Source organism: Brachyhypopomus gauderio, unplaced genomic scaffold, assembly GCF_052324685.1.
Source record: "Brachyhypopomus gauderio isolate BG-103 unplaced genomic scaffold, BGAUD_0.2 sc602, whole genome shotgun sequence".
NCBI lineage: Eukaryota > Metazoa > Chordata > Actinopteri > Gymnotiformes > Hypopomidae > Brachyhypopomus > Brachyhypopomus gauderio.
In genome coordinates this window covers 26132-40621 of record NW_027507423.1, presented here as the reverse complement: position 1 = coordinate 40621, position 14490 = coordinate 26132, and the positions used below count along the sequence as shown (strand labels likewise).

Sequence of the window (14490 nt, the reverse complement as noted above, 5' to 3'; positions counted from 1 at the left end):
CACCCTACATATCTCTGAGTTCTTCCTTTTCAGTACCAATCTCAGCATTTGACTTGGAAAGGAGCTGAGCCATCTTGGATCCAGTCTTGCCCTCAACTTCTTCTGCAAGAGAATTTGCCTCTCTAGCAAGACAAGTGGATACGTCTTCCAAGCTTTTCTTCCTTTTCTTAAGGTCCTCTAAAGACTGCTCAGTCAGCTCTCTTTTCTGGCTCTGGGATTCCTTTTCTTTCCTGATTCATTCCTGATCCAGAAAGAGTCAGTATTTTGACCGGGCTGCACCCACAGATGCTAAGAGTTCCTTGGTGAGGGGAACCTGTGACACCTCCATGCATTGTGACAGTCACATATGAGTCTGTGTGTGCCAGTTGTGTCCTCTTGCATGTTTTCTGCCTCCACCTCCTTGTTTAATTAAATAATCATACACACATTATACATTTAACAACATGTAGACTCAGCCTATCTTCAAGTATGTCTAAGGCATGGTTTGACCAAAATCCTCACACCCTGCAGCTGATAAAATTATATTAAAATGTTACATTTTGGTTAAATTACTGAAATAAATGAAATTATAAAATTAACTAATTAAATAAAGGCTCAGAATTTTCTTTCCCCAGGCCATCTGTATCTTAACACACAAAACTTTTTTAACCTCCTACCTTCTTTTCTATTTATTATCCCGATGAAACCAACTTACTTTGTCTAGCCATGCTGAATATGAATTTGAATGTTAACATTGAAAACGTTGGGACACACTACCTGTTTTTACCCTATGTATATATGCCCACTAAAAGGCAATACATCAGTCCAATGTAAATAAAACCATGTGCAATCCATGAAACAGAGCATGGGACAGTGGAACATGTTTCAAAACATGACATAACCCATCTACAGGGCATAGTTGTTGTTTTTTTTTATTTTACATGATTTAACACAGTAAATATATTTTTATTTCCTCTAGCTGGGATTTAGCATGCATTGAAACATTTCTCTAACTCAATGCCATGGACAGTACATGGTTCTGAGATGTTTTTGTATTGTAGCCTAATTGTATAAAAATGGTTAACACATTGAAAAGAAGACATAAGTGGAGCATAAGTAAGGATCACTTACTTTGATAAGTTTTGGTAGATCCTGCGCTGTTTCATGGCCCATGAAATGAGAGCCCATGTACCTCGATTGCACATATCCATTGCTCCAGAACCGAACATGAAGATCCAGCCGTTTGGATTTTGTGGTTGAATTAAAGCTTTCATCGAACATTAACACATACGGCCCGGTAAGAGCGTATCAACTCTCTCTTGATGAAGTCTGCCAAGCCAAATCTAGCTATATATGCGATTTGTTTAGTCCACACGAAAACTTTTTCGCGATATTCGAACCAGGGAACATTGCCGTCACTCTATCCTAATGTAGCCCGAATATCATTAGCCGAAGCACTAGTGATACTGCGGTGGAGTCCGGCGGGACCCGGTGTTCTGTCGGATTTTCCTACTTTGTCGAATTTTCCTACCGTATCAGCTGGCAGCGAGTATTTATCCGCTTGTTAAGTGTGACGACACGCGTGACGTTTCAGCCGCTTCCGGGTCCAAACAAACAAGGATGGCGGAGCCTGTAAACCTGTTTACGATAACTTCGTTCTTTAGTGAGGCACCATTGAGGGTTAAAAAAGGTCTAAACTCTTTCAACTCCAATAGAGTACTAAGTGTATCTGTTCTCCCAGGTGGTATATTTAGGGGTAGAGTCCAGGCGTCCATGAAAAAGACGATTTACGAGGTTGAGGTGAGTTGAGGTGAATTGAGGTTGAGGTGTGGTGACTGAAGTGAGTATGGGTCAAATAACGTTTAATACAGGTACACGTTGAGGGTCAGGCAGTGAGGTACAGCAGCTGCGTTTGCCCAATCGGTAAAGACAAGTGCCATCATATGGCAGCCTTGTTGATTTGGGTGGAGAAAAACGTGTCCCGCACCGATGTAGAATGCGTGTGGAAAAGGGCGAAGACACCGAAAACGGACGAAATTGCAGCCAAGAGAGTATCTGAGATGGCCCCATCCACATCACGAGGTTAGTAAATAATTTGCAATTGATGTCAATGTTGCATGGTTTATTAGCTTAACGCTATGCAGTTTTAAGTTGCGGTTTCCAAACCTGGAAATCTTACCCCCCTTCCTTATTCAAAACACTGCTTGGCCAGTACAACCTCAAAGAAGGATCTAAAGTAAGTTGTGGGTCTTCATGAATATTTCAACTTAAGTTATGTGTATCTAAGAGTAAGTGACTGTGTTTTTATTAAAGGCATGTGATTGGGGAATCCTACATGAGTCGCGGGCAAAGCAGCAGTACACAGCGGACGCTGGTGTGGTGATCCAGGAGAGGGGATTGTTCCTGTCTGACAGTGGTCTACTTGGTGGATCTCCAGATGGGACAGTGTCTGATGACTGCATCATTGAGGTGAAATGCCCATGGTCCGCCAGAACTAAGACTGTCCAGCAGGCAGCAGAGAGTAAGAGAGACTTTTTTCTAGAGCTGGATGAAGAGACAAGTTCCCTCAAACTAAAACAAACTCACCACTATTGGCATCAGATCCAAGGCAACCTACATCTGAATGTACATTTACCTGAATGTAAAAAAGACAAACATTTTAATCTGGTTTTACTTTTTTAATAAAGGTTTTCTGCAAAGTTGTGTAAATCATTCTTCAGTCACAATAATTGTAAACATGTTTTAATTTGCCACTGTCCTGCTAACTGATTTACATACATCAGATATTTCATTGAATTTCACGGAGAATTGGGGTTTGCAAATTTGTAAGACACACACATACTTTCAGTATCTTGTTAACATTTTTCCTGTACTGGTAAGGGATGTGGTCCAAAATGCAAAACAGTTTCAGCCTCTGAATAGACCGCTCCACATGTATCCTTGCACAGGAGATAAGTCTGTTATTGTTTACTTCCTCCTGTGTAAACTGTCCGTTGAGCAAGAAAGACGGGGTGTTAAGAAGAACTCCCTCTGGCAAAATGTCCCGAATTGTGAAGCCCTTGTCTGCAATAACCAGATCACCTGCTTGTAGATGTTGGAGAAGTCCACTGTCAGCTGTTATTGACTTGTCTGAGGCGCTCCCACCGTACAGGTTACTGGCAAAAGTAATCACACCATTGGGAGCCACACCAATTAGAGCCTTTAGCGTGGTCCGTCCTTTGTAGTGGCTGTACAAATGACACTGTGTGTCAAGCCTCTCTGTGTTGGAGACAGCAACCTCTGTGCAGTCAAGGACTATTCTACAGTTAGGAAAAGGTCGGAAGCAGTCTGGCAGCGAAGTCTGATTCTTGGCCGTGGAGGGGATGTTTTCAAGTAGACCGACATACAAAATATCATACAGAGCACAGATGATGGTGGTAAAGATGTTAGTTACAGTTGCTGTGCTACAATTAAACCTTGTTGCAAGGTCTACATGGCCACAATTCAATTTAAGCTTCATCAAAGTAAGGAGTAACTGATCAATAAGGGGCATAATTTGGACAGTCCAATCAGAATGATACTGTAGCTCAAATCTAGAAAGAAGTGCTTCCAAAAAAAATACTGTGGCAGCATCAGGTAATCCAGTGTAGTATTGGACTTTGTTAGGATGGGAGGAAATCTGACTGAAAGAAAAGGTTTGCTTTTGTTTCTCCAACTGTTCTTTCAATTTTTTGTTCTCTTCTCTAAGCATGTCATTCTCAACCTCAAGCATGACAAGACTTGGTTGGGATGTAGTAGGGGTTTGTGGGGTTGCCATGTCAGCTGTGTGTCCTGTGTCTGTTGCATCATCACTGGAAGGGACAATCTGCTTCTTCTGCTTAGGGGGATTGCTGGGGTGGTCAGGAAAATGAAAAGCCTTTCCCTGGTTCCAAGCGAATCGCGAAGGTCCAGCAGCTTTGCCATTGGGAAAGTGCCAACTACACACCCTGGAGTTGCAGTTTGGGGTGAAGTTTTCACGTCTGTAAAAGAAGAAAAAATTATCATTAATCATTAGTCACAGCTTACTTGGGTTCCTCTAACAAAGTGCTAAAGAAATAAGGACCTTATAAAATTGTGTGTGTATATATATATATTGCAATAAAATGTGAGAATTATGTATGGTAAGTGTACGGCAGTAATAAACTAATGGAAACGGGCTAAGCAGTAATGTATATGCATACTGAAAAAGGTAAATATAGGATGCAACAGTAGCATCAGCTGTATTTTTGCTTGGTATTTTTACGGACACTCCTGATCAGCTAACTGTTGTGTGTGTATCCATACAATATATCAAGGATATCCGAAAAGATATCCTGGTGTTGCCTTTTACGAGCTAGCTAATCTAGCTAGTGTTAGCGCCACTAGCTAAGTTAACCAGAGCTATCTTTACTTTAGTTTTACTTTAGCTGGACAACAAATAAAACAAAACAAGAACTAAAATATCTGTATGTGGCAAGAAACATTGTATTAAACCCATAGCTAGAATATCAAGCAATCCAAAAAGGGGCAAGTTGGCTTTTTTTTCTCTGTGGGGTTAGCTAGCTAGCATTAGCGCCCACGGAGGCACTGTCAAGATTTTTTTTAGAAATAGAACTTACCTTATCAACTGCACCCATTTTCTTCTCTCTTTCTCATTGCAAGGAAAGCGGTAGAAAGACAAAAGGGTCGTTGTTTTAGACTCGGATCTGTTAAAACAGCAGGGCACACAGCACTGCGGCATATTAAGGGACTCAATGCAGCGAGTGTTTGGACCCGGACGTGAAGTTTCGCAAAGATGATGCGTCACAGCTTAACAACCCCATAGACTAGTCTGTCGAATTTTCCTACCTTGTCGAATGTTCCTACCGTGTCCGTTGGCATCGCGTATTTGTAGACGTATCTCTTAGTTTGTTTACCTTATGGAAACGTCGTAATGTAGCGCAAACCAGCGTTTAAAAAGTAGTATTTGTAGACGTATCTCTTAGTTTGTTTACCTTATGGAAACGTTGTAATGTAGTGCAAATCAGTGTTTAAAAAGTAGTATTGTAGACGTATCTCTAGTTTGTTTACCTTATGGAAACGTTGTAATGTAGCGCAAATCAGCGTTTAAAAAGTAGGATGAGCTTTAAAATAAAAGTTTTATTTTGCGTATTAGTGTATTATTACACGGCTCAATCATTATCATGCGGAAATATCCAAGTCCCTATAAATAGGTAATAACAGGTAGTAAAACGGCGCTGTTTAAAACATTTTAATCAACTAGTTAACTTAATGCACAGTTGAAAACATAGCAATTGCAAACAAAGAAGGAATTATAAACAAGAAATTAACTTACTGCACTATTGAAAGGACTAAATAGTACTGCACTGTTGAAATTCGCTAGCAGGCAGGAAAAATCGATGGGTGTAGTAGGCGGCCACCAAAATAGTGACGTAAAAGCGACTTGCGCATGCGCAGTAAGCCTTGGTATGAATTTTCGATGGGTAGGAAAAATCGACAGAACACCGGCACTGACGATAGCGAAGACGGCGGGGATGAGGCACAAAATTGCGTGAAGGCTTTTCGTGACAAGGACCGTTTCCTGCCTGCGGTTATTATGGGTTTTGTAGTTTAATTAATTAACACGTACCAACACCTGTAGCCCCGCACAAACACAGACAACACAGAACTGACTTCCGGACGTTTCGATTAAACTACACTTTTCTAAAATTAACTAAGGTAAAATTTTAAGACCTGACTAAATTAAATTTAAGACCTTGGATGAAAATCTGGCTGTTTTTTAAGTCTTTTAAGGCCTTAAATTTAAAGTTTTGAATTTCAGACATTTTAAGACTTTTTAAGACCCCGCGGGAACCCTGAGTTATAGCAGTCAAGGGTCATATCAGGAGGGCAATCATATAAGGAACAAAAAACAAGATCGAAGAGACATGACTTGAACAAAGCACACACCAGATACTAAAGAGAAACTTAGGAACTAAACAAGACACAACTGAAAATGATGAGAAGGTGGAGTTACAAATGACAGGGGTGTGGCAGAACACATGGGAAAACCAAAACATGGACACATGGAATACCAAGACAGACAGAGAAGGGGATAAACAGAGCATGATAAAGGTAAAATCACCAAAACGTACAGAAGTCTGAGATGCCTCAAAACGCTGAATGGGCCCAGTAAGACACACTCTTACTCAATATTAAATCACTCATTGTAATTTACACAAATGAGCAGCGCACTGTTGAAAATAAGATATGTGAAAACTCAATCATTGGTTAGAGTGTATGGAATTAAAAATAACACACCTGTTAATTTTTGATCCTCTTTCTAAAAGGTGGACAGACTGCAATTACCTCTACTACAAGAAAAAAGTAAAAATAAAAATAAGAGGCATCAAACCTGCTACTACTGCGCCCTGAACTGCTGCTGTCCCCTGAACTGCTGCTGGCCCCTGAACTGCTGCTGCTGGCCCCTGGACAACTGCTGCTGGCCCCTGGACAACTGCTGCTGGCCCCTGGACAACTGCTGCTGGCCCCTGGACAGCTGTTGCTGCTACTCCTAGCCCCTGGACTCCAATATGAATCCATCCTACATTTAAGGAAAAAAGTGTAATCACATTTATATGGAAGTGATATGTTAGGCAAGCTAGTTAGGCCAATATCTGCATTATCTGTGCTTACGCCCCAGCACATTATTTTAGTATAGAACTCAGGATATAGGACATCAGAATATTCTTACCTTGGACTACCATGTCAAATAGGGACTGCATTCTTTTTAAACAGGCAGACAATGTCTCTGTAAATTGACACCTGGGGGACAGAGTCTCTAACACCCAGGAGCCAGTCTTCCTTCCAGGCTCTGATAAAAACATTACTGCTCGTATTCCCAGAGCCTGTAATTTCTCAAGCTAAAACAATCACCCCCAAAAAGTGAATAATTTGCACTAAAATGCTAATTTATAATTTTCCATATTATTTCAAATCTGTAGAATGAAAATCAATCACATACCAGTAGTGAAGCTTCATCTTTTATGTGTGATGCTGTGTGATTTCTTTTATGGGCCTGAACCCATTCCGTACGTTTATGGTCAAGTTTTTTTTTTTTTTGTCTTAATTTAGATGGTTGTTTTGCTGTACATGATGTGCAAACTTTGCAAGCAATATTAATTAAATTGTGGCAAGCCACACACTTCTTGAAGGTAGTTCCACGTCCGGGCATTTCTAAATACACACACACACACACAGACAGAGAATTAGTCAATGCCCCTTAAAACAATTTCGAAAGATTCATTCTTAGTACCCATGCAAATAGTGACAATTTGTGCAACTGTACCTTAACCCAGTTGATTGGTAAAGCAGTAAATCATGCTAAACCTTCATTCTAAAATCGTCTAAAAGACCAAGTAGGTCCAAATAATTCTAGCATACTCTCATTTATGAATCAGAAATAAACAGGACATGCAATCAGTGTAGCTAGGCTATGTAAAATTATGAGACACTTCAAGGGTAGAGACGTAAAAATAAAGAAATCTGTTTGGCTCTTTGATTATTATCTACACTATCCTATACCCTTGAACGTCGACTTCATACCTACAACTGTCATGTAGTTGTATTTTGTTAAAGTTGAATGTTTTATCATAATTACACTGAAAAATGTTTATCTAACTAGCTGGCTAGCTAGATCTGAAAATTTAGCTAGTGGGAGATACTTAATGTGTATTTGCATAAATGCAGATACGTCTTCATTAGCTAGATAGGAAGCTATGGGATTTCAGAGCTAGCTACATACCTAGATACCCATAAAGATCTACGCTGTAAGTGAGTGTGGGCGGCTAAATTATGTCACTATTTGTGTTACATTAACTGAAATCCTAAACACTTCAATCAAAAAATGATTAATACGATTTAATAGAGATTACCAAAACATACTAACCTACAACCATTGAGCATGTAATACCTGAGCAAAAATGAGAGCGTCACGGCGTCTCCGTCGTCATCATACGGGTATTTGTCCATTTTCAGTCGTTTTATGTCAGCGTGTGCATTTCACGTTTCAGGCATACAAAAACGTGTAACTGACACGGCACGCCGGGTGGACCAACGTGTGTATTACACCGACTTCTTTAATGCCCCATTCCCCGATCCGAGAGGGAGCTGGCTATTTACTTCGTGGATATTCTCTTAGCCAGATTCATTTTGTTTATGGAAGTTTGTGTGCAGAACTACTAGCATCCATTATTTATTTTTGCGAGGCTCTGGTCACAATTATTGTAAAATGCTGGTTTTGCACATATTTGTCTCGCAAAGTAAGTTTTTGGTTTTCTCCACAGTCGAGGCGTCATGCTCAGCAAGCGTTGCACAGAGCACACAGGGCGTATGCCTTCACCTTCTCACAGACGTTTTCGTCAGCTACAAAGGTTCCCTTCAGAATTTAATGTGTATTACTGGCTTTTTGGCAGATATAAGTATAAGCAGTTTATAAGAGCTTTGTCCATTTCAGTGGTAAAGTTTTTTTTCTGCATGACTGCAGGTGGTGGAGGTGACGCTCCAGCACAAATCTGCCTACAGGGGGCAGGAGAGTGAGCACTGGTGGGTGCTCAACAATGTATTTTACAACATAGATGCAGAGGTGAGTCATGGGAACAGGTTCTCAGTTTCAGTGAGAATGGACTTGCCACAGTTGATGTCCTTCAACCTAACATTTTCTATGCATTTGTAGCTCACCCTCCACTACTTTGCCAACGCTAAAGCCGTGGCCTGCATCAAGATAAGTAAGAGTCTTGGATAAATGCATTTTAAACTAGCATGTCCCGTTCTTAATCACACTCATCAGCATGTCCTCTGTTAATTCAGCGGAGGGAATCCAGCATCACAGAAGCAACGATATACCTGTGCACGCAGTCAACGTCGTCATCTGTGCAGAATATCTTTCAGGTTAGTGCATCCTCATACCTGATTACATTTAGACTTACTTATGGGGTATTTAGAAAATGATTCCTAAAGGCATCTTCACTTATTTTTACTCTTATTTGTGTTTTTCAGCAATCAGAAGTTTCTGTGACGTATAAGGGTGTCTCCATCGGTTCAGATGGCCTTTTCAGGTCACATGAGTCTAATCACACCCAGACCCTGGAGACACCGGACCCTGCTGTTTTCTCCACCAGTCCTGACACATCAAGAGGACCCCCTCCACGCCCACCTCCAGGCTTTTAATCACCTACACAGCATTTTAATAGATTCTTATACAAAGTTCTAATCTCACTATGTATCATGCCTTTTACTTTTCCACATAAAAACAAATGTTTGTATGTATTTGTGTGTTTTTCAGATGAAGTCGGTTTTCCCCATAACATGAGGACTAGATGTTGGACTGTTGGGACTCACATGGACTGATCACCCACGTGGGGGGTTGTGCATCTGCCCCTTCTTCTCTTTGCCCCTAACACTCTGTTTAATGTTTCATCTTTTGAGGTTTGTGTAACCCTAACACATCTCCCCAACTTTTCAGGAAAACATTGAACTATGTTTGGTCTTTGTGGAGATGCCTTGTCATCAGGCTTGACTCCAACGATAGACCTCACCCATTGTTTTTTTAATTTGTGCAGCACACACATGAACATAGTCCCTTAAACCGGATAAAACATTGGTAAAACTGTGCAGTAAAAGCTTAGCGGCATGTCTGGCCACACTCGCTGCCCCCGTGAAGTTCTCCCTTGAAAGATCCTATGCTCTGCATTTAAATGAGTATCCCCGGCCCCAACTTTGTTAGACTCTATCATCTACGTTGGAGCAGGACTACATACGTCGCCATTGAAACACGTACAACATACACAAACATAACTGTATGCTATTGTTTGCTATACATCACATTCAGCATTACAACTTTTCCTGTCCTCCTCCTACAGGTTCAGTAGGACCTGCCTCCCCCCCTTCTGCAGATGACCGTGGGCTCTACCGGCCAGCACCAGGGAAGCCCTGGAAGACGGCCCTCCCCCCCTGAGGACAAAGGACCTCTAGTGAGTTATTCCTCTTTTATATATACACATACACACAGTCCAGGTGATGGGTCAGGTCTCTGACCCCATCAAAGTCTTTATTTTGCTTTTCTGTCTCTTTCTTACTCTCCATCATGTAGGTCTCCAGTGCTTCTTCCTGGAGTAGAAACCACAGACAGCTGTGCAACCTGATCTTCACCCAGACTTCCAGGACAAGAGGAGTAATGAAGTTTGTGGACCAGGACACAATGCATGTTGCCTTCTGTCATGCAGGTATCACAATGAAGCAGTCTGGTTTTCTTTTTTTTTCCCCCATTTTAATTGAATAACATTTTCTACTTCCAGCAATATCACCCAAGTAGGTGTTTTCCCCTCATTTTCTGCAGATCTTTGAGAAAGCTGTTGCCAATCTGGAATGCGTCGACTTTCTCCTGAGCTTAGAGATGGTCTTGTCAGAGGTGGATGGTGCTTCAGCACTGGTAGACTGGAAACCTGCAAAGTCAAAGCAAACAGACGGCGTGAGAGGGATGCTGTGTGTAGTCTTCCATGCTGTTGTCATTGTTGTTCATGCCCTATTAGTTGTGCAGCAGGAAAGACTACTAAACCATAGAACACAACTAAACCATGGAAGACTACTATACCATGGACCCCTCACTTCTTTATACATAATACTGTCATGAATTAAACTTCACCAAAGAAATACTAAAATGCGTACCATCTGGAATATGTCTGTCCACCACCTGGTCCTCCGTGTGAACATGCACTTAGGTTGTCCGTTTCTTTAAAAAGAGCAGACAATTTGATATAAAATCATTCAAAATATGATTGACGGTAGCATAAATGTATGGTTGAAAATCATTCAGAAGAGCAGAATCTAAAGCTAATGGTGTGACTGGGAATAAATACATTTTAAAAACAGATACCTTGAATCTCAGCTTCAGAAATCTTGGAAACCTGAACCACCAAGATTTCTTCTCCAGCCCCACGTCCACTGTCTGTGCTGCACTCTGCAGAGCGGAGCCTGTATGGTCCTGTTCTGTCCAAGAGATGGTGATGCCAGCGACATCACCGAACAGAGTGAGGGCAATCAGAGCTGACAGCTCTGAGCAGCATCTCTGTAGTGACAGCTTCACTTCCACGTCAGCCTCCGTCACAGATGCGCTTCTAGAACCGTAGTGATCAGTGTCGGGCTTGGTCCAGGATGTCAACCCAAGGCGTTCTTGGAGAAAAGTTTCTGAAGCAGTCTTCACAAATCTCCTCACGATGCCCGACTGGAGTGCCTCCTCAGAAAGGTCAGTATCCGACAGCACTGACCGAGTACCCCTGCAGCTCATTTGTGCTTTTACTCGGTCCAGAGCCGCAATCCTTTCCAGCATCAGGTTCCTCACTATAGGGATGAGGTCCTGAGCAACCACCTCCTTCACTGCCACTTTGACCCATGCCGAGATTTTTTCCAGCACTTCAATCAAATCCTCCATTTTCATCTAGTTAGGTTAAAGGAAAGTGTAAAAAGTTCATCAGTATCCAAAAGCTTAATGATTTTTAATTATTACCTTTTTTTAACCTTAAGCTGATTATTTCTTTAAGTAAAATGCTAATGTAAAGAACATCTAATGTTGTGAAGGTCTGACCAGACATGGCCAAAGGCTCATGTTGCTATGGTAACTCAGACACACAGGCAGATAGGAAGACAGAGATACAGAGATTGGTACTCACATTGCTTGGCAGTGTATTCCTCAGCTCTTCAGTTAGAACAGCTGGATTAATCCCAGAGGTGGATACGACTCCACCACTTTTCCCACATGGAGGAGTGTTGAGCTCCTCCATCACTGCCTCCTCCACTCTAGTACAGCAAATAGCTGTGGTGAAAGAAACATTTACTTTAAGCATCTATGAGGCAGACACTAATGATGCACATAAGGAAATGTCACTAAAAACATAAATTGTGGAAAATTATAGTTATGAATAAATAACCTCGTAATGCATCACGTTTTGGTAACATGTAATCACGCTAAATCTCACCTGAAAACCATCTGCTATGGTCTTTCTTTGCCTGCTTGTTTTTCACACTGGGGGCCGACACATCACAGCCCTCAGGAAGCTCTTCTGTTGGCCCAGCTTTCTTAGACTGTAGTAGAGAAAATGAAGAAAAAATGAGTTTCATGATGACTATCGCAAGGGTTCTCAACTGGTCTCAGCCCGGGACCCACTTTATCCTCATGGTCATTAAGTCGCGACCCACTTTTTAAAAAAACGTTGTCGGTTGCCGTACACCATGCACTTTATGCAATACAACTTGTTTGGTGGTCTTATGAAGGACCGTTTATAAGCTATTGAAATTATTACAAAAAACAGTGTGTAGTGCTCTGGGGCCTTCACGACCGCCACTTGCGTCTGTGTTAAGGTCATTTGTAGACGGTGCCTTAGACGTTGCAGTGATGAAAGTTGCACATTTAGAATACGTCTATTCCTGACGTAAACAAAGTTGTAGATGTTTGTCTTGGTTGCCAGAAACAAGAATTTTATTATAGCACTTTTGCCAATACTGTCTTAGTTATTGAAGAAAATTCCGAATACTCTAACCTGAAACAAACTTGTTTCCTAGTATGCATACGAGTGACTTTTGATCCCAATTAACTTAAAATTATGTACAGTTATAAAGAAGTGTCCTCTTTGTGTCCGACAGAGATGTAGACTGTGTGGAAAAAATGCGATATTTTTCGCTTGGCCATTTTCAACGCTTAGTGCTCAAGTTTCAGCTCCGTTTTGCGAGTCATGCTGGTGATCGGATTCCTGCATTTGTTGATGGGCAGAGACGAACATGTGAGCGGGAGCTGGAGTCTATCGTTTAACTTTTAAAATACAAACTCAAAAGAAAATGATGGAAATTTTTCCAATTACAAAAAATCCTTACCCATAAAAAAATAATGCTGTTGTATCGGCTGTCGCCAGTGGCGAGTGAAATAATTTATAATTAGGGTTACCATAAATATTACTCGCAAATTAATATTCATGGTCGTGATTGCGACGATTTTAGTCGCAATCTGAAGCCCTGGCATGTCTGACGGGTGCCTCTATATTAATTTTTTTACAAGCTGTCCGCGACCCACCCAGAACGTGTCCGCGACCCACCAGTTGAGAATCACTGGTCTATCGTATTTGGACTGCTCAGACGGGATGGGTGGGGGGCGTACATCATATTTTGAAAGCCAATGTGTTGATTTTGGCTCACGAATAGATTAATTTCTGAGTAACGTTGTGCATAAGGATTTTTAAAGTTTTGTAGTGGGCCAGTAGCAGCCTTGTTAAGATGTGCGACACCCTAAAGACCAACAAATAACGTCATTCCACGCCACCATTGAATTTCGGAAACTGCGCTACGGCACAATCATTAATTAGCAATATGTTCATGAGCTAGGCCTATGTAGTGCTTTCTAATGTGTGTTTCTAAATAAAACCATGCGTGTTATACAACCCTTTATCTTAAGTAGGCTACATTATGCATTAAACACGTTGTAGAATGCTACCCTTTTCTGTGAAAATAATACAGGCTGCGGACATCCGCGCAGACAGGATAGGGGGAATACGAACATTTTATAATTTGATTTTTTTTCTCAACACCGCTGGACTCTCAAGGAGAGAATATTAATCTATCTTAATAATGACCTCAGATGGTTAATAACCAATATTAATTGGTTACACATCTTAAATGTGATAAGAGGCCGTAAAATGAAGTAACTGGGATGTAACCGGATAATTAATGTTAATCTGAGTCGCCATTTGTGGTCGAAAGCAATTTAGTTCTATTTTTGTGCAATATTCTACAATCACTGTTGCTACAAAGCAACTTTAGAGAACTGTCTCGACGAGGAATGTAATTTTCAATAAATAGACTGGGAAGCGGCTCTCTCGAACTTACTCGGACTAAAGTGAGATTATGGAAAAAGCTCAAAGGAACATGAACTTACCCTCATCATTAGTTTAAACATGATCAATAGTCACTCCTTTACTCGCACAAGATATCGGTGAACCGCTGTAGTAGCTACTTCAACCTCCGTGACGATCGAACCATCTGTGGTTAAATTAAACACTGTCTGTGGCGACTTTTATAGGTCTCCTGCATTGTGACTTCATATGCCGTGTTGTCGTAGGGACGCAGTTGGATAATAACTAAAACTACTAATTGCCCGTGTTGTCATAGTGACAGTTAGATAATAACTAAAACTACTAATTGGCCGAGTCTTCAAGTGCAAATCACATTGGGCTGGCCCATGTTAATCTCAGTAGTTTGGGCCGGGACATTTATCACACCCACTCTGGCCCTGGAACATGTATCAGATCCACTCCGGTGTTATAAAAATCTGTGCTACCCATCGAATGTCTTACTTAGGTATTTTCATGTCAGTGTACAACGTACACCTATAATTTTGCGTTTCAGCATTTTTTCTCTTGAATTCACAATGAGGACTGTCCATTTATTTTGCCAATTTACTTTTTTGTCAACAATTATTAAATATTTTTGTGA

The 14490-nt window shown here is 41.1% G+C and overlaps 2 protein-coding genes across 2 annotated transcripts; both read right to left on the bottom strand.

Annotated features, from left to right (window-relative positions):
* Positions 1-2636: 2636 nt before the first annotated feature.
* On the bottom strand, positions 2637-4731 carry LOC143506903 (uncharacterized). The gene is made up of 2 exons (XM_076996485.1): positions 4596-4731; positions 2637-3977 (listed from the first exon to the last, which is right to left on the bottom strand). The coding sequence occupies exons 1-2, from the start codon at positions 4715-4717 to the stop codon at positions 2768-2770; spliced, it is 1332 nt and encodes a 443-aa protein (XP_076852600.1). The 5' UTR covers positions 4718-4731; the 3' UTR covers positions 2637-2767.
* Positions 4732-10043: 5312 nt separating this feature from the next.
* LOC143506904 (uncharacterized) lies at positions 10044-14066 on the bottom strand. The gene is made up of 6 exons (XM_076996486.1): positions 13934-14066; positions 11988-12093; positions 11682-11824; positions 10889-11449; positions 10681-10744; positions 10044-10457 (listed from the first exon to the last, which is right to left on the bottom strand). Exons 1-5 carry the CDS (start codon positions 13952-13954, stop codon positions 10730-10732), a joined length of 846 nt encoding a protein of 281 aa, XP_076852601.1. The 5' UTR covers positions 13955-14066; the 3' UTR covers positions 10044-10457; positions 10681-10729.
* Positions 14067-14490: the final 424 nt, after the last annotated feature.

What these genes read in the sequence shown, in the direction of transcription:
- LOC143506904 (XM_076996486.1), bottom strand. Translation starts at nt 13,954, where the DNA reads ATGTTTAAACTAATGATGAGG. An exon ending in TGTTTAAACTAATGATGAGG is followed by an intron (nt 12,094 to 13,933) that starts GTAAGTTCATGT and finishes TCTCTACTACAG; the next exon opens with TCTAAGAAAGCTGGGCCAAC. An exon ending in GGAATACACTGCCAAGCAAT is followed by an intron (nt 11,450 to 11,681) that starts GTGAGTACCAAT and finishes TAACCTAACTAG; the next exon opens with ATGAAAATGGAGGATTTGAT.
- LOC143506903 (XM_076996485.1), bottom strand. Translation starts at nt 4,717, where the DNA reads ATGCCGCAGTGCTGTGTGCCCTGCTGTTTTAACAGATCCGAGTCTAAA. An exon ending in AAATGGGTGCAGTTGATAAG is followed by an intron (nt 3,978 to 4,595) that starts GTAAGTTCTATT and finishes CTTCTTTTACAG; the next exon opens with ACGTGAAAACTTCACCCCAA.